At 45.2% G+C, this 21,812-nt stretch overlaps 4 protein-coding genes across 4 annotated transcripts; 3 read left to right on the top strand and 1 right to left on the bottom strand.

Moving 5' to 3' along the window:
* The first annotated feature begins 1,066 nt into the window (after positions 1-1,066).
* On the top strand, positions 1,067-6,490 carry LOC119320790. The gene is made up of 3 exons (XM_037594735.1): positions 1,067-2,201; positions 3,419-3,515; positions 6,039-6,490. Exons 1-2 carry the CDS (start codon positions 1,067-1,069, stop codon positions 3,469-3,471), a joined length of 1,188 nt encoding a protein of 395 aa, XP_037450632.1. The 3' UTR covers positions 3,472-3,515; positions 6,039-6,490.
* A 1,920-nt stretch (positions 6,491-8,410) lies between these two features.
* Positions 8,411-9,920, bottom strand: LOC119326049 (pentatricopeptide repeat-containing protein At2g17670-like). Its single transcript, XM_037599754.1, has one exon. It carries the CDS (start codon positions 9,864-9,866, stop codon positions 8,724-8,726), a length of 1,143 nt encoding a protein of 380 aa, XP_037455651.1. The 5' UTR covers positions 9,867-9,920; the 3' UTR covers positions 8,411-8,723.
* A 1,881-nt stretch (positions 9,921-11,801) lies between these two features.
* LOC119322749 (choline/ethanolaminephosphotransferase 1-like) lies at positions 11,802-18,621 on the top strand. The gene is made up of 18 exons (XM_037596258.1): positions 11,802-12,125; positions 12,967-12,976; positions 13,059-13,109; positions 13,235-13,312; positions 13,676-13,751; positions 13,836-13,858; positions 13,937-14,037; positions 15,554-15,648; positions 15,832-15,900; positions 16,122-16,191; positions 16,527-16,590; positions 16,667-16,707; positions 16,824-16,908; positions 17,342-17,404; positions 17,505-17,563; positions 17,665-17,717; positions 18,104-18,176; positions 18,256-18,621. Exons 1-18 carry the CDS (start codon positions 11,989-11,991, stop codon positions 18,275-18,277), a joined length of 1,170 nt encoding a protein of 389 aa, XP_037452155.1. The 5' UTR covers positions 11,802-11,988; the 3' UTR covers positions 18,278-18,621.
* A 585-nt stretch (positions 18,622-19,206) lies between these two features.
* On the top strand, positions 19,207-21,302 carry LOC119325977 (GDSL esterase/lipase At5g55050-like). Its single transcript, XM_037599697.1, has 5 exons — positions 19,207-19,489; positions 19,568-19,731; positions 20,133-20,366; positions 20,471-20,720; positions 20,832-21,302. Exons 1-5 carry the CDS (start codon positions 19,213-19,215, stop codon positions 21,053-21,055), a joined length of 1,149 nt encoding a protein of 382 aa, XP_037455594.1. The 5' UTR covers positions 19,207-19,212; the 3' UTR covers positions 21,056-21,302.
* The last annotated feature ends 510 nt before the right edge of the window (positions 21,303-21,812 follow it).

Below are 21,812 nucleotides of genomic sequence, written 5' to 3'. Positions count from 1 at the left end.
TCGTGTGCAAGTTCAAGTGGAGCATCACGAAGAGATCAAGTGCTTGAACTTGCCATCCATTGTGGTGTCAATGGACTTGTGAAGATGCGCCGAAGAGTGGCTCACCCATAGTGAACTATGGGGGAGCAATCATCTAGTCTTCATCGAGCCAACGCAATCAAGAAAGGTGGTCCAACTTGAGGGAGTCAAGATCGTCTTCATCTAGCTCAAGTGGACCATGTGCAAGGCAAAGGTTTTCCCTTGATAGATTTTCTATTTTACCGGTCTTGTGGTGGTAGTTGGGAGACCGAGTTATAGGATCGTTTGCCGTACTATCAAGGGGGGCTCTCAAGTTGGTAGCTTGATCGTATCGTTAGTAGAGAGCTCAAACCATTGCATCCTTGCATCATGTTTCATGGTTCTTGTTTGGTTATCTTTGTGAGTCTTAGAGCTTATGGTCATCTTGATGACAAGCTTGAGTTCATCAAAAACGGAGTTCACATACGTCTTCTATGATGTTTTCGGTGTTGGTGATAGCCATATTGTTCTTTGTCATATATCTTGCTATCACATAGTTGCTTATCTTGCTTAGCATAAGTTGTTGGTGCACATAGGTGAGCCTAGTTGTTGTAGGTTTTGTGCTTGACAAATTAACCGCTAGTTTTATTCCGCATTTATTCAAGCCTAAACCGTAATTATTTTAAAGCGCCTATTCATCCCCCTCCCCCTCTAGTCGACATCCTCGATCTTTCAGCCGGGCGGTGATCTAGGATCACCCCGTGATCAGCCCGAGATGATCTCAGGAGCGAAGGCAGGGGAGGGAACGGGGAACGGCTCGACAGTGGCGACGGTCGCCTCCGGGAGGAGAAAACCCCTAGCTCGCGAGGCGAGAAGTTGGTTGCTTGTGTGTAGTGGGCTTTGTTTACTTCAGCTCTCGTGGGCTCACTCTTTCTCTGTCCCGAAAGGAAAAATAATAATTTTGGGCTTCAATCTCACCGGCAGCGTGAATCTCGAGCGTCTCAGGGTCACTCCACACCGTGGGATATTCGACACCACGCACTTCCGCATTCGCTGTGACCAGGGCGAGATGAACCGCCGCCGCCACCGCCGCCGCCGCCCACGCTCGCCGCCGGCGCCGCTCGAGAACGACGACCTCCTCTCGGAGATCCTCCTCCGCCTCGCCCCTCTGCCGTCCTCACTCCCTTGCGCCTCCGCCGTCTGCAAGCAATGGCGCCGCCTCGTCTCCGACCCCCGCTTCCTCCGCCGCTTCCGCATCCACCACAGCCGCAGCCCTCCCCTCCTCGGTTTCTTCGGAGAACATTACTTCGAGCCTACGATGGATCCCCCCAATCGTATTCCTACCCCGGATGACAGCTTCTACTCGTTCCTCGGCGAGGACGACGGCGTCGGCCACTTCCAACTCTTCGGATCCCGCCATGGCCTCGTGCTTATCTTCGACAGATCGCGGAACCAGGTCCTGGTACTGGACCCCTTCAATGGCGATAGGCACCGCATCGCCGTTCCGCCCGATTTCGATGAGAGGGAGACCTCGATCGGCGGGGCTGTGTCTCGCGCCGCTGGAGACGGACAGCACTTCCAAGTGGTCTTGGTAACCACACAGGTATACGAGCAAGGAGATACAGCGATCGCCCGTGTTTACTCGTCGGGGACTGGCGGATGGGGTGCTCTCATCTCATTACTGCTTCCACCCAAGCATCGCACTTCCGTGATTTGTACGGGATTTCCCAGTATCCTAGTTGGGCATTCCCTGTACTGGTTGCTCTCTGACATGAAAGTTAAGGAAAGATCGGATGGCATCCTTGAGTTTGATTTGGAGAGGCAGGTCCTATCCCTGTTACCAGTGCCGGTGGATGCCATTCCTACCAAACTCCAGCTTATGCGGGCAGTGGGTGGTGGCCTTGGTATTTTCTTTCTGTCAAAATTCAGCGTCCAATTATGGAAGATGGAGACCGATTCTGATGGTGTTCCTTCATGGGTGCTAGCAAGAACTGTTGAACTGGATAAGCTATTTCTCTTGAGTTCACGGAAGAAGAAGAGAGAGCCCCTATGCATAAAGGGGTTTGCTGAGTACAATAGTGTGGTGTTCCTACGGACACCTACCGACCTCTTCACGATCCAGCTTGAGTCGCTGAAGTTCAAGAAAGTTTCCAGAACCAACTTCGCGGCTCGCTATCATCCGTTCGAAAGCATCTATGTTGCAGGTAATAGCATATGCCTTTACATTGTAGGTATAACAAACCAAGATATTATTTATAATTGGTTGATTGAATGCTGTTCACATCCTTTCATGTTAAGCTAACAAATTATGATCTGCTTAACATATAGCGATGTTGTTCTAGCATTTTATTTTTGGATGTTTGTTAGGTGGCGTTCTGTGTGATGGTTATGATTTTGGAAAAACATCTTTTACTGGTAGCTAGCCAGTTCTGCTTTTCTGGAGAGGTGATTCTACTCTATCATGATTTTGAGTTCCCTTAGTTGAAACCGGTTGTGCGTCTCCTTTGTCCAAAAACAAAATAAAATGTAGCAATGCTTTCCCCCCCCTATTCTCATACTCTTATTATGGAATTATATGGTTTAAGTCAGAGGTGTGAGATTCATTATCTGTTTGCTCTGTTGTTATCCTAGAATAAAACAATGACACAAAGATCAGCAGTTCTTTGTATAACAATCGAATTAAATTTTATTGTTGCCACGCCTACTGGCATATTCAGAATTGTACAATGTTAGTATTAGTGCATAGCTCCAGTGCAGATACTTCTCAAGATGAGATGCATAACAGCTGGCAACTGAAGACAACTACATGAATAAAAACTAGCTTGAACCAAATGAAATGTCAAATAGGTAGATCAGTTGGCATATTCTGAAGCTTTTGTTCATTCAATATTTGTTATCATTGGTCATGCTGATCTTAAAATCAACAATAACGATTTGGCTTGATATTTTAAAAACACTTGTTCTGCCAGTGGCAAAGGTAGAAAAACAACAAATTCAGTTTATTTATCTTTACCGGTTAAATATAATTTTAAAATGAATAATCATGATCCCTTTTATTGCTAGAGCTTATAAGTATGGGTATGTCATGGAGCGAGCTTAAGCATAATTTTAGGTAACTTCTCCCTTCAGGTCAGCTAATAGTCTAAGTGCGCATGTTCTTCAATTTTATGGCACTCATGAGTATTAATTGTTTCAAGAATATTCTCTTTATTTGATAGTAGATGCGGTTTTGTTTATCTACTCATCATGATCTATCAAACTGTAGTTGTTTTCCTCAAATTACATATGTGAGTTTATCCTAATATCTCATCAATGCCCCCTTGTATATATTCAATCTGATATGATGGAAGTATTAGTGCATTGCTGCAGTGCAGATGTTTCTCAAGATGAGATACATAATGGTTGGAATGCCCCCTTGTAGGCATGGGCATTGGTGGTGGACATGATGGAGCTGAAATTTTGCACAATACATAACATGATTGGTTCAGATGGATATGCTATCGTGATGTATTAATTGAGTAAGTTGGCTTTTCCTTAAGTTGTAGTAGAATGAAATATATCCCTTCTTTTGCTTCATAGATATTTTCTGTTTACTCTTACTGGTTGCAACATCGCACTTGCTATTTTTGTGGCTACAAATCGATAAGATCCAAGTGTGATTTGTATGTTGTCTCCTCTACACAAGTAACTGATAACCAACTATACCTGGGCATTTGGCTTCGAACTTCGTTTATTAACTCGTGCCTATATAAATTGCCATTTCACTTTGCTTTTCGTTTGGGATTGTTGTAATACCTAGTGCTCGCTTTGGAATTATTGAACAATCTCAGCCTTGTAGGCGGTTTGGTTAAACATTTATCATCATATCTTTGTTTTTCACTCTAACTCACATATGTAATCCCCCTCTATTGTTTTTTAGATGTTGATATTTTCTAGAGTTATGGACTGTCAATTGTATGATCAAAGAGTCCACATTCATTAAGTTTTTTTCCCAATGTCATTAGAGGGCTAGTGTAGTCAGCTGCCACTTCATAAATAAGGAAACAGATAATACCCTTACCATGGTAGGTTTTAATTTTAGTAGAAGTGTGACCGCAATATATCACAATAATGCTCTCAAGGAAATAGATGTTAATTATCTTACTTGATATATCTGATTATTTTCAACATCTCTATAATTTATTTTTGGACGTCCTCACTTATTATTTGAGATTGAAATTGCAAACATGTGAAACATCAAAATTAAATCTTACAAGTACAATTTAGAGATAGTATCAAACTTATAACATTCTGATTATAGTTTTTCACCCACAATTTGTAACTGAATTCTACATATGAGATTTAAATTTAAAGTGGGAATTGCTTACCTTATACTACTAAAGGTTTTATGTTTTCACTTTTTCACAAAACAATAAATAAAGTATGAAAATATTTTTAACCTTGGTTGCCTGGAGTCCTAGACTATGTATGATCTTCCCTAATACCATTGTTAAACTTTCAAGATACACCTCGGATACATCCCTGTGTTCTGCACAATCAAACCAAAGTCCTTAAAGCAAAGATCTTCCACCTTGAAGAACTTTTGGGGTGACCACCTAGGCTTTATAGAGGTATTCCAACAAGCTTGTAGTCTCTCTTTCAAAAACTGAGATGGCAGAGGCACATCTCTTCTAATTTCGAAAACATTAAAGAGCCTTAAAAATCCGAAGCAGAAATCTTTCCCACCTCTCATTGTTGATTGCAAATTGAAACTTAGTCGTCAACCTTATCATTGATCTTGAAGAACAAAGGCATATGTCCGCTGTAAAAAGCAACATTACAGTAATCAAAAATCACATTAAGCTCCACTGGAAAATTAGCTTCACTATCAGATGAGTCTGCTTCAGAGATGAAAACTCAAAATCCAATCATGTGGTGGCCAATAAAGCCTACAGAAGAAATCTCATTCAACCTCTTTCGGACCGTCAGGGCTCCTCAACCGATGATGATGAAGTCAAAGCTGCGATCATCTCAAGAACATTCGATAACAGAGTGGCTGTCCCGGCAAACCTCCTCATGTTATTTGATCTATCTGATCTCGTAAAACAAGTTTAGGATCTTGGCTACCTCTTGACCCCCTTCTCTGGATAGGAGGTCAATAGTGTCGTCAAGCAAATTCCCCTGGCCCTGATAGCTTTAACAGGTTGTTCACCAAGAGATGCTGTCTGGTCATCAAAGAAGATCTTTACAACCTTTGTGATGATTGTTATGAATCTGCAATAATTCATACCAGCCCCTAATGGATATGGAATACGCTATTCTTGACTCTTTAGTTAAACATATGTATTAAAATGTAACTACTATGCATGATAGTCATCGTTGGAGTGAATCATGATTGAGTAAGGAGCAGTTGAATCCAAATAAATCTTTCCTTCTGAATGGAAGTAATACAACTTGCTATAAGTGGAACACTTACGTAGTCAATTTTAGCCTTGATCAGTGGGGGGCTTAAGGAAGTTGCTTGTTTCGGGGTCCTCAAGCCGCACCTAAGAAGGTGAGACTCCAGCATGCTACGGCACCTGACTGGAAGGATCCCTTGACTGTCTAGCTCCTATATTTGGTTTGCTACTGACTATCTTGCTTGAGGTTTTTCTGCATGATTTTTATTAGTTTTGATTTGCTACTGACTATCTAGCTCGTATATTTCTAACAAAAGTATACCCATTAGGTTCCAACTGAATGCATCTATTTAATGCATTTCCCTCTAATGGAGGTATTTGAACAACTGATCTTTTAGCTTCTGATGGTAGCCAAAGGCTCAGAATACGCCAATAGTAGAAGCTGAAGGCTTTAGGTAAAAAAATTACAAGTTGAAGGCGTGCGCTTGAAATTAACTGTTGCATTGGGCTTTGTCCAGTAGCTTAGATGATTTAACTTTGGAGCTTTTGGTCCAGTTTTCACAATGGTGAAGCTAGTGTGTAGTGTTTGAATCATACAAAATTTTGAGATACAAGTAATAGTACAAAGTTGTTTGACTGATAACAGTGTTGGTTGCTCTGCAGGTATCTGGAGATGCGGAAATGGCTTGTGATCGAGGCGTAGGTTCTTCCATTCCGTGTGGCTGAGATGCATAAATGGCTTGTTGGGGGTGCCCATTTTGTGTCGACCCTCTTCGTACTATGTGGTACACACCGGTGAACTGTGCGGTCGACTTGTAGGAATTTAACCGCATAGTTTGCTGACCAGCGCCTACCATGTCGAACTTTTATCTGGTCCTGTCTACTGAATGTTGAATGTTGAGCTGCAACTGCCTGCCTGGTGCTGCTTTCCTTCTCTTTTTGTTTTGAGATGCAGTGACTGAAGGACTCGTTTGAGCTGGCTGTCGTCTGAAGTACTAAAAGGCCTTATATTTCTTTACAGAGGGAGTATTTCACGAGTTAGCTTTCTCATTACTCCGGTGAAAAAAGTTGGGCCTCTGGTATGAATAAATAAGATGATCTGTTCTGCGTTGCAAGTTGCTGTCAAGCCGGCGGTGTCACTTGTTCACTGTCGTCTGAGAAGTGTGCGTCCTTCATTAATGAAGTCATGATTCAGCCCTATGTTGCCCGACCGGCTGCTCGAAGCTCACGTTCAGAGCTGCGCCGACAAACTGCACAAGAGGTCGCCACTGGCTAACACCTAACAACAAGAACGCATAATCTGCATATTTCATATGGGCAGTACAAGACTTGAGAAAGGAAAAGTTTGGTGGTTAATCATGTCTTGTGTATTTACAAAGGTTCAGCTTGCTATAGTGTCTAGTTTCAGTTAGTTAGCAGCCATGGATTTCAGTCTTGTGTTTGCAGGCGATTTGGCAACCCAGAGCTCAAAGCGCAGAGTGTAACAACAAACAAGCAGACCGTCAGCAGTTTTCTTAAAAAAAAGGTTATGATCGATAGGTGTTTATTCCCCAGAAACTTCATAGGTCTCAGAATAGTGTTGCAGATTGTCTAGCAAAGTATAGTCGCTCTGAGTGAGCTACGGCCGTGTGGCTCGACATAGGACCCGCTTGCATTGAGGAACTCTTCCAAAGGATTGTCACTCTACATTGATGGAATAAACATCTATTGATCTCGCCAAAAAAAAAAGGAATGAGAAATCCGGTTTTCAGTCCACCAAAATCTGTCACACACCCAAAAACTGAACGATTTACGCAATACACTGCGTCAACTCCGTCACCGGCACCAAACCTGCACCTCCCCGCGAGTCGCTTCAGAGATAGAGATCTCGGGTGGTCTATTCAGATAGCTACAGCAATCTGATCCTCCTGGGGTCAAAACTCAGAAGCAGTCTAGTGTGTTCTCCTTCCCTGCGGCATGATGTAAACCCTGTGTTCTTCCCTGCGGCATGATGTAAACCCTTCCAGCACGACATTGCGAAAGTGATCTTGTGCGCTGTTCACAAAAAAAAAGCGATCTTGTGCTGCATCACAACTCCTCACCGCTCCAAGGGTTTAAACCATGATCATCTGTATAATGGCAACGGTTATCTGCAGATAGGGGAAACAAAATAATTGAATTAGCTAAATGTTTGAGATTGGCAAAGAATTCTAACAAATTCTAGGTGTTCCAGCAATCGAGCTCACACACCTTGGAGAAGGAAGGATGGTTCACATGGTCTGTTGTCATGCAGGTAAGCAACATCACACTGCCAGATGAATGTGTCGCTGTTTCATCAAGATGCACTGGAACTTGCTCCACAAAAACATGCTTCTCCAGTTGCCTTGCAAGTTACAACTATAGATAGTGTGCTCGCAATGTTCATGTAGTAGTATGATCTTCAGGAGGCACCGCATAACTAGACCTTCCTGGTTATTAGCAGAAAGCTAACAGTCACGCTGCAAACGACTAACGCTGCAGGTAGTTGCAGAGGTGCTAAGCTCCGTGCCAGAGCAACTTCATGATTCTAAATTACAAGAAATATTGTATTGTTTTCAACTTTTAACCAATGGATGAATAGATGCTGGTACCATTTCAGGTCATCATGAAAATAGCTAAAAGGGAAACTAGATAAAAGAAAATCTACCTCTGCTTCTTAGGGGTCTTTCCGAGAAGATATAGTTAAAGTCGTGGTGGAAGTAACCACACACACATATATATATTATACCGTTAACAGGGGAAGGCATGAAACCCTGAATATCGATCAATCCTACACTGACTCTTAACAGTCCAACTCTCGGAACATTTTCTGAAGGTGCAGGAGAATCATATTCAGTTTTGTACCTAGCAATACACCATTGGGCATTGGATATGCTCCTGGACCATTCAAAATCAGTTTGCTTTTTTTTTTATCAGAACTTAGAAGAGCCCTGTCTCTATAGGCTACCAACATTATGCTCCATGTACATTCAATATATGATGGTGTCAAAAAACGTCATATTTTGATACAGAGGGAGTACAAGCTAATTCAGCCAGTTGAACAAAACAGATAACAAGTGTATGTTGTGAATGGCACTACATCATGCTACTAAATTTTGACACATGAGTAAGATATCTTGACATATTCACGTTTTCGAAAATTTCATCTTACATTCTGATTGATTGAACAGATAGTATCACTCCATACAAACACAGTAGTAGTTTCAAATGTTTTTGCTTAATCTACCGTATCAAAACAAGCCAGGCAATGCAACTCACTGAATCAGGTGTGAAGCAAGCACCAGCAGCAACAGAAGCCAATGGCTTATTAGTCTTCCTCGCACCTTCATCCTACTCCTTCATCTTGCGCAGCCACTTGAGTGAGCTCTCGAGCTCACTGTACGCGGTTGCCTGCGGAATGCTCTTGCTCTCGATCCCGTAATCAAACACCTCATATGCATCCGGAACCCTCCCCGCCCGACACAATGCCCTGATGAACGTCGCGTACGCCGGCGGCTCGAGCTTCATCCCAGCCCCTACCATGGACTTGTACACCTCGACGGCCTTGTCCAGCTTCCTGTTCCTGCAGAGCCCCATGAGCAGCGTGTTGTACGTCCTGTCATTGGGCTCGCACCCATTGGCCTCCATTTCCTCGAGCAGCTTGAGCGCGCCCAGGGCGTCGCCCTTGACGCACATCCCGTTCATGAGCGACGTGTAGGTGATGACGTCCGGGAAGAGGCCCTCGGCAGCCATGGCGTCGAGGTAGGTCCTGGCCTTGGCGACGAGCCCGGCGCGCGCGAGGCCGTAGACGAGGGTGTTGTAGGTGACGATGTCGGGGTCCACACCGTCGTCCTTCATCCGGCGGAGCACGCCGAGGAGCCCCACGGTGTCGGAGTCGGCGCAGTGGCCCTTCATGAGGGCGTTGTAGACGTGGGCGTCGGCGCGGACGCCGTGGTCGGCGAGGACGGGCAGGAGCTGCCCGATCTCGCGCGGGTCGCCGCGGCGGCAGCACGCGTCGGCGAGGGCCAGGAGCGCCGGGCGCGGCGCGGGGTTGTCGGCGGAGTACGGGAGCGCCGCGAGGAGGTCCCGCGCCGCGGCCACGGAGCGGTGCGCGGCGAGGCGGCGGAGGAGGAGCGCGAGCGACTGCGCCGGGAGCGGGATGGTGGGCGCGGCCTTGAGCGCGAGCGAGGCGGCCGCGTCCACGTCGGCGTCCACCGCGGCGCGGATGGCGGCCGAGAGCTCCGCGGGCGTGGTGATGGGCCTCTTCTCGGCCGGAGGCGCCGGCCGGTCCGGCAGGGCCAGGGCCCCCGCGTGCTCGGAGGCGGCCCTGGGGGTTCTCCGTGGCGGCTTGCCGTGGGGAGGTTTACCGTCGGCGGGACGAGGCCCACGTGGTGGCGGGGGAGGGGGCGTCGGGGTGGACGCCGCGGAGGGCTTCGGGACGAGAGCGTGGCGGGGGACCTTGGCGGCGCGCATGGCTTGCTGCACCCTCCCCATCCTTGGCGGCGGCGGCGCGGGAGAGCGGCGAGGAATGGGGAATGGGAAGACGACCTGTGGGGTGCCGGGTGGGCTTTGTCACGCGGGAGCCCGGATTTCAGCCCAAGGCAAGAATATTCCATGGGCTTCGAGCGAGCAGAAGCTTCCCGTGGGCTGGTCGTTGGGCTGGGTTTTCTCTCACGTGCCCCACAAAGAAGGAAACCCTGGCCCGCGTTGACGGACGGTAAACGCACAGGACACGAAGACAGGGACACGGGAAATTCTGTCGTGGTCTTTGCCGGCCAGCCCCTCCACCTTTTCGCAATTCGTGAAATCGGCCCTAGGTTGTACTACAACGATGCAATACCGTCCGGCACCTAGGAATGGGCATCGAGTGTGTATGGTCAAATCTCTTTGTTGCTATGCTTTTGGTATTGATGGCAATGTTGCACATAAAGTTTTGTTCGACGTATGATGGTTTTGCTATAATGTAGGGAAACACATTATTCCATCCACTAGAAATCATGATTGCAATGGCTCGCATACAAACTGAAGGGTGGTGGACAAGTTTGCAGTCGACTCTTGCCTACATTTCGATGCTTGAGAGATTTTTTCATGTCGTTCTACTGAGTTCAAATATAGAAGTTAAAAAATGAACTAGATTTAAGAGACGACAGTCACAATGCTCATGTGTCGCTGCAACTTGTCATTGTTTCCAACAACACGAGCCACGAGTGAATGTTACTTGCATGATGGTATTATCTAATGCCCTAGGAAAAAAGGTACATTGTCCTAATACAATGATTGCGATAGGGATGGTGAGATTTTTTTTAATGTCATCCTCGCCCTCCACGTTTTTGCAAGTTTATGAAATCGGGCATATGTTGTACAACAACAAGATGCAAAGACCATTCGACACGTATACATTTGGTCACATCTTCCTTTTCCTACTTTTGAAACTGATAGAAACATTTCATGTAAGTACTACCTTGTGTTACATGTGTGAGTGTTTGCTATGTGGAGACACACATATCCCTTTCCATTAAGATTGCGCTTGTACCGGTTGGCAAGCTTTAATGATTATTATCCTGACGCTTTCTTTGCTCATTATGACCTAATTTGTCGTTTTGTCAGCAAGAGGCAAGCTACAGAAGGAATTTCTCTTTACTTCGTGAAGTACCGAATCCACAACATAAAAACAACACTGAACGGGAAGCGAAGGACAAAATGCCTTTATAGAAGACACCAAAAAGAACAAAAACGATCAAAATGCAAGGACGCAACTGGAAAGTGACAAAGCTACATGTGGCCTTTTGCTTGAATTTTTCGCGCCAAGAGATCATTTTTCCACGTCCTCTCGATGCATCCGTCTATAATCACCATAGGGGGTATATACTTGCATAGAGCATATATAGGAAATGCATTGTATGCTAGATGAGTTTTCCCCGTGCCATTGTACATGTTTATACAATCGTGTACATAGGCCTTAATCCAAACTCAGAATATGGATGCCTATTAAAACCCTCGGTCAAATTTTCTTTTGGATCCACCACTCATCGTTGAGTAAATGTACGTGGCCACATCACCGCATACAATAATTTTTACATCACTACATTGTCAACAAAAAGGGAAGCAACATGAGCCACAAAATGTCTGCTCCTCCTAGTTGTTTGTTGACCTAGGGCCGCGTTCGGACTCCCTCCGCTCCGCGGCTCCGCGCCGGAGCGGAGTGGCTTGCTAGGTATAATACGCAGAGCTGCTAAAAGGGCGCTCCGCCGGCTCCGCTCCGCGGAGAGCGGCCGAACAGGCCCAGACAAGACAGTAGTACTGGTAATTATTCGTAAAACCATGCCCTGCAGAGGGGCCGAATCGCAAAACGGCCAGGCCAGGCCTTCCCTCTCTCTTCCCTTCCCTCCTCTCCTCCGCCTCATATCACCACTCACCCAACAGGCGGCCACCACCATTGCCAGCCACAACGGGACAGATCCCCTGGCATAAATTCCTCCACCCGTCGCGCCGCCCCCATTCGCCCACGCGCGCGCACGCGGCCTCCTCCTCCTCCTCCTCCCCCCCTCCACTCCGCTCCCCCATTCGCTCCCTCCCTCCCTCCCTCCGCCGGCCGGGGATTCGGGTTTGGGGGGAGATGGGGTACGTCGGCAGCCACGGCGTGGCGACGCTGCGCAAGTACAAGTACAGCGGCGTCGACCACTCCATCGTCGCCAAGTACATCCTCCAGCCCTTCTGGTCGCGATTCGTCAACGTCTTCCCGCTCTGGTTCCCGTAAGCGCCCTCCCCTCCCCTCCCCTCCCTCCCTGCTCCGTATGCTGTCCTCCACGAGCGCTTCCGGTGCGCGCGCGCCCCGCTTGATCCGCTCCGTGTCAAGCTCAATGCGCGAGTAATGCGCTGATGCTCGTGAAATAGCCCCTGTTCGATGCAAGCAAATGCGCCCTGTTTCCATGCTGCTTTACCGCGGATGATGGTAGCATTCTGGCAGGCATCCTGCGTTGATCCGTTAGGCCGAGTTACGAGCTATGGCCCCATGTGTGTGTGTGATTTGGAGTGCGCGCTTTGTATTTACTATAGAACGAGGAGCCATCTTTTGCTTGGGGGAGCATCTTGCAGGCACCGGGTGCAGACAACGCGAAAGCAGTCTTCAGTTCCGGGTCCTGACTTTTGCTTAGTGGTAGTGGAGTTGCTAATGAGGCGCTGGAAAGCTTGCTTTGCACATATTCCGTTGCATATAAATTAATACTGGATTAGTTACTCGCTTTCGTCACATGCTAGCGGGGTGTTCTTTAGTTTCTCTAAAGCCAGTGATTCGAAACTTCAATGTAGTCATTTTATATTCATGTAGGGTCGTAGTGATCCGATCCGAACACATGTTTTTTAATGAAGGATTTCGCTGTAGTGGGTTCGTGGTGAACCTAAGACACACCATGCTTGTTTATATACTACTGTTTTGTAATGACAGTTTAGCAGCGGTAAATTATATATCGTAGTTACTCAATGGAAGTAATTTCGTTTGTTACATTTTTTTTCCTTCATCCTGTTTTGTTTCTTCAAATATGTGGACTGGAGACTAACCTTCTTTCTTTTGTCTCTTTGTCGAAATCATCTGCAGACCAAACATGGTGAGAGTTCTGCACATGCTGCCGTCGCAAGCGATGCTATTTTGTTTGATGGCCTGATAAAACATTGCTTTTTTATTTCCAGATCACGCTGACAGGTTTCATGTTTCTGCTGACATCGGCATTCATTGGCTTTGTAAGTGCTATGTTATGTCAGTAATGTGGAACAAGCAAATATGAATGTTGTGCGGCTTGTTAATTGCAGCCACAGTAATACTCTAGCAAGCTTTTAACTTATCTATCACTGCCATTTTGCCGCAGTTGTATTCACCTCATCTTGATACAGCGCCCCCTAGATGGGTTCATCTCGCGCATGGAATCCTTCTCTTCCTTTACCAGGTATCCAACTTTATATGCTCACCCTACTATGCAATACTGTACCATCTTATTCTCCCTTTCCAGCATACCACAGGTGTCACGTTTTCTGTAGAACAGATAAAGATGGCATCCCTTCAACTAATGCTCGTAGAGTCATTGTTATTAATCTGCAGTTCTGGCAATATTGTTAAAGCATTTATGACCCATTCACGGAGGGCTTGCTATTAATTTTATGCATGTTAAGGTTCCTAAATGTCTTCTAAACGTGTGGACCCTTATCCTACCGGTCTCTAAATCTCTAGATTTTCTTACGGTTCTACCATGTGTAATTTCCAGTCACTGCCAGTTCAGAATTGTAATATACATATTGAAATATGGATGCAGACTTTTGATGCTGTGGATGGTAAACAAGCAAGACGTACCAACTCATCAAGTCCTTTAGGCGAACTTTTTGATCACGGTAATCTCCATTCCAAATTCGGCTTGCTGAACTCAGTTTTGGGAAAGCATGCATGTGACACTGACAAGCTTTTATCCTGAACAGGATGCGACGCGCTTGCATGTACTGTAAGGATATTCATCACTTTGTTCCTTACATATGCATAGATACCAAAATTGTTGTGAACTGATTAGTTTATCTATTAGTTTGAGTCCCTGGCTTTTGGGAGCACAGCTATGTGTGGAAATGCTACCTTTTGGTTTTGGGTCATTTCGGCTGTCCCCTTCTACTTTGCAACCTGGGAACAGTGAGTTAATTTGTTCTTTCACTTCTATGTTACAGCATCAAACTATCTTAGGAGCATGCATTGTTCTATACTCTTCTACACCTATTACCACAGGTTGTATTTTTGTTTGGACAATGTTGCCCTTGTGAAGTTGTGATTCCAAGTCCTTTGGATGCTTTATAGTTTTCAAATGATGAACATGTTTCGCAGTGCTTGTGTCATCCTTTTTTTAAATGATTCGTGAAGCTTCATATACCTTACTTGTACCAACTATGATTCATGAAGCTTCATATACCTTACTTGTACCAACTATTTCCACGTGGTTTGTTACGTTCAGGGCCGTCTCCAGGAATTTGGGGCCCCATTGCGAAATGCAAATGAGGCCCTACAATCTGAAAAATTCTTACAACTAACATATTCTCATTTAAATTATATAATTTTTAATGTGTTATTTTGTAATATTGACAAATATATCAAATATACCAACTATTTCCCCCAAACAATTTGACCGCAAAGCAAGTAACATCAAGTGATTTATTAATTAATCAGAGAACTGGTGCCCACGGACTGTATGACCATTAGTCATTGAATTATTGAACAGAAAAGCTAGTCTAAAATAAATTTCACCTGATGGGCATGGATTGGTTGGTGATGCCTAAACAAGCCCCCGACCCCAACAATCTGGCCTTAGCCTTAGCGCCCGAGTAGGCCAGCTGCTACCATCTGCTTTTCTTGGCGGCGTTCGCCACTGTTGGCGCTGATCTCTGCTTGAATATGTGGCGCAAATCTGGCCGCCTGGTCCTGTCCTTGCGATCCGCTGACGCCATGTAGATTCGATCGAGTAGGAGACTTGAGAAGAAACAAAGCGACGGGCATGACTGATCTGGAGAACGCTCTGATCGGGAGTGAGTTCGGGAGAGACTCGGGCTGTTCAAGCGATCGGGGGAGAGGCTTGGGCGATCGAGACCAGGCCGGCAGGCCCAAAGCCGTGCAAAGAAAGGAGAAAAAAGCCTCACAAAGTATATAAACTTGGCCCAAGTTTGGGGGCCCTGTGCGGTCGCACAGGCCCTGGTTATGTTGGAAGTGTTTTAATGCTCTCATAGAAGGTGCCAACTAGGAACAATGTTGGAACCACCCACTACCCAGTGGCGGAGGCAGGGGGGGTGCTGGCAGGGGCCTTGGCTCCACCTATGCTCTCATAAATACAACTATGTGTGCTCTTAATCCTCCATTTCTCAAACAAAATTAGCAAGATTTAGATGATTTGGCCCTGTCTAACATTATATAATATGTTTGGCCCCCTCTATATTGAGTTTCTGGCTCCGCCACCGCCACTACCCTATAAAGATTCTCCCAAATTAGTTTCCGCAAGAGCACAGAAGCACTACTATTTTCTAGTTTGAAACCTTCTTACTGTTGATGCTTTGTAATATTTATGATTATTCTAATATCTGCGTTGATGATACGTCAGCAGACTTTTGTTGTTTTGCTTTTGAGTATCATCTTTCCATCTCACACATAATTGTTCTACGTGTAGCTATTTTACAAACACACTTGTTCTTCCTATAGTCAATGGGCCAACTGAAGGCCTTATGCTGATTTATGTGTGCCATATCTTCACCTTTTTCACAGGTACTATTTGACTTAACTTTTATCAACTTTCACATGAACCAAATCCACCTCGAGCTTGTCAATCTTCATAGTTTTCTGCTGCTAATATACCGTGCATATGTATCTGTCATGTATACATGATCAATATCCAGCCATATAGTACTGATATTAACTGCACATCTTTCCTTTCATTTTCCTTCATAGGAGCTGAATGGTGGGCGCAGGATTTCCGGAAATCATTGCCCCTCCTTAATTGGGTGCCTCTTGTTCCTGGTATGTGGACTACCAAGCTTATGGTTCTAATTTAATTGTTGTGTTAAAACCATAGTATATTAATAAATTCCTTAACATGAGCCTGACTGTTTCATCTGTTGCTGATGTAACCTTGTCCTATTAATTCGCTGTGAAAACTGAAAACTGTAACATGAACTCGGACAGTGATAAATGATGACATTCCCTATGCTAAAGTCTATTGTCTATTGCTTCTTTTCCAGAAATCTCGCTATATGGCATTGTGCTGTTTCTAATGATTGCTTTTGCTGTAATCCCGACGATTGGATCTAAGTAAGTTCTGTTTGTCATTTTGTGTAGTTCTATTTTGATTCTCGTCTTTATCTGATCTGTGTTTTTTGCTTGCTCAGTAGATCTGAAATACCTCTTATTGTAGTACATAGCTCTAATACTCCAGTTCAAATAATTCCAGCGTCGAGAGATCTGAATCGCCCTCTTATTCTTTTAGATGTTTATCTAGTTTATGCTCCTGTATTGATTTTGGGTGCTAGCAAGGCAGATATCTGAGCTTTTGAGTTGGAAAGGCACCACATTAGTTTAATTTAGAACTGATCACACATTCAAGTGTTAATCAAGCTGACTAAGCTAGTGTTGTAACCTACCTACAGCACTCACAATGTTTACAAAGTCGTTGAAGCAAGAAAAGGAAGCATGGTGCTGGCACTAGCAATGGTAAGGTCTAGATTTGTTGTCATATTGCATAAAACTTTTCTCCATGTGACTTTCCACCCCTCTTCATTTGTACCAGCTCTTCCCTTTCGGTTTACTCATGGCTGGAACTCTCGTGTGGTATGCTGTTGACCCTTCTGAGTTCTATTGTATATCTACTCTTTTAAAAAAAAGAGCAATAATGTAGGAAAAAAATCTGTTAGGTCATTGCTGATGGATGTTACATCAATATGCAGGTCCTATCTATCTCCTTCAGATATAATGAGAAATCAACCACATCTGCTAATTATTGGAACGGGTTTTGCGTTTGGCTATCTTGTGGTAAGGCCTTCTTCTAATACCTACATTAAATATCTTGTTGATCTGTGTTTTGATGCTGTTGCTCTTTAACACCTTTTCATGTTTGAAACTAATTCGTCATTTTGTTTGCCAATCTGGGCATTGTCAGTACTGTTGCGATTCTGCTCTTGTTTTGAATCTTTATCCAAGGGTTGTTAGATTGGTCTCTTGGTATCTATACCACGGTGACAGAATTCTTCATTTTAAATTCGAGGATTCAGGTTGTGGGTAGTTGTGATTTGTGAATAAGCAGCTGTTAGCTGGACTAGTTTACACTTATCACTGTGTTCTTCCTGGTTTGGTATGCCTGAACAATTTGTATACACCAGTATGGGTGACACGTTTCTTTTGTTGTAGTAGATGCTGTTTTTCATAACTCTATGGACATTACTTACCTGCTTATATTGCTGCACAGGGAAGAATGATTCTGGCTCACTTATGTGACGAACCCAAAGGTCTGAAGACAGGAATGTGCATGGTAGTTACCTAATGACCTGGTTTCTTTGCAGTGTTCTTTATGGAGCCTATACCAGTATGTTTATACTTTGTCATGTCTAAAAACTGACTTCCTTTTGCAGGCCCTGGCATATTTTCCGTTTGCAATTGCAAATGCGCTGACTGCCCGACTTGATGATGGGTTTGTGCCTCCGAGCCTTTTGTATTATGCTGTATATAATTATCATGTGCTATGATGGGTTTTGTATGACATTCTGATTTTGTGGTCATTGATCATTGCAGAAACCCCCTTTTTGATGAGCAGCTCGTTCTCCTGATATACTGCTTATTTACAGGTATTACCTTATTTTCACAGCACGTTTTCTTTTCAATGGACGAGTTGCAGAGTTTTGCATTCAATATACTAGAGGGATCATTTTTGTACTGTTGTTAAAAGGTAGTACGTATTTTTTCTGGTTTTCTATTTTAGAGTAGTGAATCTATTTATATTGTCATGTGTTTGGTCAGACATTAGATTGTTGTATTAGTCACTTGGTTGTACTTCGGTACTTGTTCTTGATTTATAAGCTTCAGACGAATCCTCCAAGTTATTCTTTACAGTAACAAATTTCACTTGACAAGTATATATCACGAGACATGGATTACAGTAATTATCATGTGCCCATCATAGGCTGTAGTGCTAAACGTATCTTTGATCTGACTACTTTGATCAATTTGACAGTGGCGCTGTACATGCATTTTGCTACATCCGTTATCCATGAAATCACCAACGCACTTGGGATTCATTGCTTCAGGTTTGTCAATTATCACTGCAATTCTTTTCCACATTTTGCATCAATTGTTCTGACCGACATGATTTCTATCTGGCTACAGAATCACCAGGAAAAAGGCGTAATCTGACTCAGTTGGTAATCACATGGTGTCTACCAAAGAAGCAAACATGCCTGCTTGTCTTCGTTACAGGGGTGATGTCCGAATCATCTTTGCATCTGTCATTACAGGGACACTGTCCCCTGAAATTTACATCAGCACTAAAATTTGTGCTGATGAGAAAACAATGTATGTGAAACAGTTGGCAAAATTTTGTTGTATTGTTCATAGAGCAAATGCTCAGCAAAAACTTTATGGAGGAAATGCTGTGCTGATTGGCAGTGGTTGCCTTTGTAACTTGTCACATTGTAACATCAGCAAAGATGCGGATAGTGTTGTTTATGCATTTTATTCGTGTCTTTTTTTCGACCCAATGCCTCCATTCATGTTCTGATTTTCAGAGGCGGATACCATTAGCAGTCGGTTTTGTTTCTTTTTTGTTTTGAGAAAAACAATCTTTTTTTTTGAGAAAAACAATCGGTTTTACTCCCTCCGCCCCACAATATAAGATCATTTTTCAAGCTAACATAGTTTGAAAAATCATCTTATATTATGGGATGGAGGGAGTAGTTCTGATTTGGCTGACAGATTGCATTGTGATTGTGCTATGTATATATCACCCTGCATCAATGAATTCCCATGCTGATACTATTTTGGAGGATTCTTTAAAATTCGAACTACTGATGTGTTGTGCAAATTGATTTGTTTCAGTACCATGTGATAATTGTGGCAGCTAGAACCTAGACAATTGTGGCTTGTTTTCTCTTCAGCCTTGTGGTAGTTATCTTGGTACAATTTTAATGGAGCAAGTAACTGTAATTGGAGAAGGTGCAGCACGGTGCACTGAGCTTAGCTGGAGCATGCTGCCAGGGTTCATTTCATCTTCCATCAGAATAAATTGGCTAGACTTGCTAGCAAAGCATCAGAAGTTGTTTCTTTGTCTAGTGACTGGAGTCAGCCATGGCCGTGCTGCGACGAGCTTTGGTCGCACTCCGGTTGCTGTTCATTGCTGCGGCGATCCGGTTGCCGTTGGTGGCTGTGGTGAGCAGCACCGTTGTCTCCAGGGCAATGGTTCCGGCGATCTTTGTGTTCGGCGACTCCACTGCCGATGTGGGGAACAACAACTACTTGCCGGGGACCAGTGCCAGGGCTGATTTTCCTCACAATGGCGTCGACTTCCCCGGCGGTGAGCCGACGGGCAGGTTCAGCAACGGCTTCATTGGCGCCGACTTCTTGGGTGAGCAAGCCAACTGATCACATGCTTTTGAATCAATGGCGGCTCGGCTGTCTGTCTGATCAGTGGTGAACTTTGCAGCTGTCCACATGGGCTTCAGCGGGAGCCCGCCACCGTACATCTCTCTCGTCGCCGGCAGTGGCGAGGCATCAGGCAACACGACGACAAAGAGGCCGGTGGCCGCTGATGCCTCCATGAGAGGAGCCAGCTTTGCCTCTGGAGGCTCCGGTGTTCTTGACTCCACTGTACGTCAAAGCCACATCTGCTGTAACATTTCTGCCTCTGTTTTTTCGGTTTAATAGAAACATGTCGTCAATTCATTTATTTTTGTCCAGACATAAATTTTGATTGAATTGGCTACTAACCTCAAGTACATTTGAAATTTTGTTCTATATTTTAATGTTCACCGGAAGAATTTAGGTGGAGTAGATGATTCGTTACTACCTAAAGTTGAGAAAATTCTTCAATTGTTCAATCAAAGCAACAACTTTCTCCTGTACTCCAGCTCTCTTTAGTGTCATGAACCACACACAATTTAAAATCTGGCCTTTTCCACTTGCTGAATTAAAAATCAGCAAGTACTACAATTGACACCCTCAGCCAGTGCCGGCAACATTTGACAACCAGATGATGATCACATTACCAGGGAGACACGATCAACATGACGAAGCAGATCGAATACTTCTCGGATCTCAAAGACCAGATGCTGTCAGCCAGATTGGGTGCCTTCGGAGCATCGGCCTTCCTCTCCAAGTCCATCTTCCTCATCAGCGCGGGCTCGAACGACGCCATCGACTTCTCGCAGGACACATCGCCGGACTCCACCGCACTCCAGCAGTTCAGGGAAGCCGTGGTCTCGACATACGATAGCCATGTCATAGTAAGAGACCTGACCAGTGATGATCAGTTCCATCAGGCTTCAACTCAGCCAAACTCACTGTGTTATGTTCAACTATGAATCAAATCAACTGCATGGCTGTGCAGACGCTGTACAACCTTGGGGCGAGGAAGTTCGCGGTGATCGACGTGGCGCCGCTCGAGTGCTGCCCGTACTGGAGGAGCCGGAACCCGTCCGGGGAGTGCGTCGAGCCGCTGAACCGGCTAGCGAAGAGCCTCAACGATGGGATCCGGGACCTGTTCGCCGGCCTCGTCCGCGAGATGCAGGGCATGGAGTACGCCATTGGCAGCGCCTACGAGCTCGTCTCCCGCATCGTCCAAGACCCGCAGTCTGCAGGTAAAAATAAATCGCAGCATTCTAATATCAAGCTGATACCAGGTACATCGTAATTCGTACATCGCTCATGCTTGCACGAAGAATTAACGTGGCTCGCTGTGCTGCGTGCAGGATTGACGGAGTTGAAGAGCGCGTGCTCTGGAGGTGGCGGCAGGTTCAACGCCGACGGAGGGTGCACCCCCAGCGCCGGCTACTGCAGCGACCGTGGCAAGTTCCTCTTCTGGGACTTCCTGCACCCTACCCAGGCCACCTCCAGGCTCGCCGGCCGAGCGTTCTACGACGGGCCGGCACGGTTCGTCGGCCCGATCACCTTCAGGGAACTGGCCGAGACGTAGCCGTAGCGTCGCAGCATGGGAAATATCAGTGCATTTTTGTATCAATATTCCACGACATGAGAGAGCCTCAAACGTGGTTTTGTGTTTTTGGGGCCGATCCAAGTCAAAATCTTGGTCTTTGCCTTCCGTGGCGGCGAAAGTTTAACAACTGGCGCCGATTGTCCAAATTGGGGGGCAGACACACAATAGTCAGTCATCGATCGATTCTCGTGCACACTGACCTGAGTACTGGAGACCATCTAAATTATCCAAAATCTCTTCAATTTTTGAGCTGAGGGAGTATATAAGTAGACGGCGCTCAACAAGTAAAATGAAAAATGTGCAATCAATTTCATGAAAAATAAAACACCGGGCCATTCACTGGTGGAAAAAGGGCCTTTGGTCGCGGTTCGCAACTGCCATTAGTCACGGTTGCGCAACCGCGACCGAACGGACGCGACTAAAGGCCCCACCCTTTAGTCGCGGTTGCTTAAGAACCGCGACTAAAGGCCCGTCCACGTGGGCGCCAGGTGGCCGTCGGGGCGGAGGACCTTTAGTCGCGGTTCTTCTGGCCAACCGCGACTAAAGGCCGCCGCAGGTTTAGGGTTTTAGCCCCCCCCCCCCTTAAACTTGTTTTCTGTTTAATTTGTATTGTTTTATTTCTTTTGTGCTTTATTTTAATTTTGAAGGAGTTTCACATATTCTACGGTACTACATACATGCATATGAATGTACAATTTCAAACAAATTTGAAATTAGAACAAAAAAGAATTCAAGA

This window comes from Triticum dicoccoides, chromosome 6B (assembly GCF_002162155.2).
Source record: "Triticum dicoccoides isolate Atlit2015 ecotype Zavitan chromosome 6B, WEW_v2.0, whole genome shotgun sequence".
Classification (NCBI taxonomy): domain Eukaryota; kingdom Viridiplantae; phylum Streptophyta; class Magnoliopsida; order Poales; family Poaceae; genus Triticum; species Triticum dicoccoides.
The sequence above is the reverse complement of the archived record's forward strand: the minus strand, read 5'-3'. Positions and strand labels throughout refer to the sequence as shown.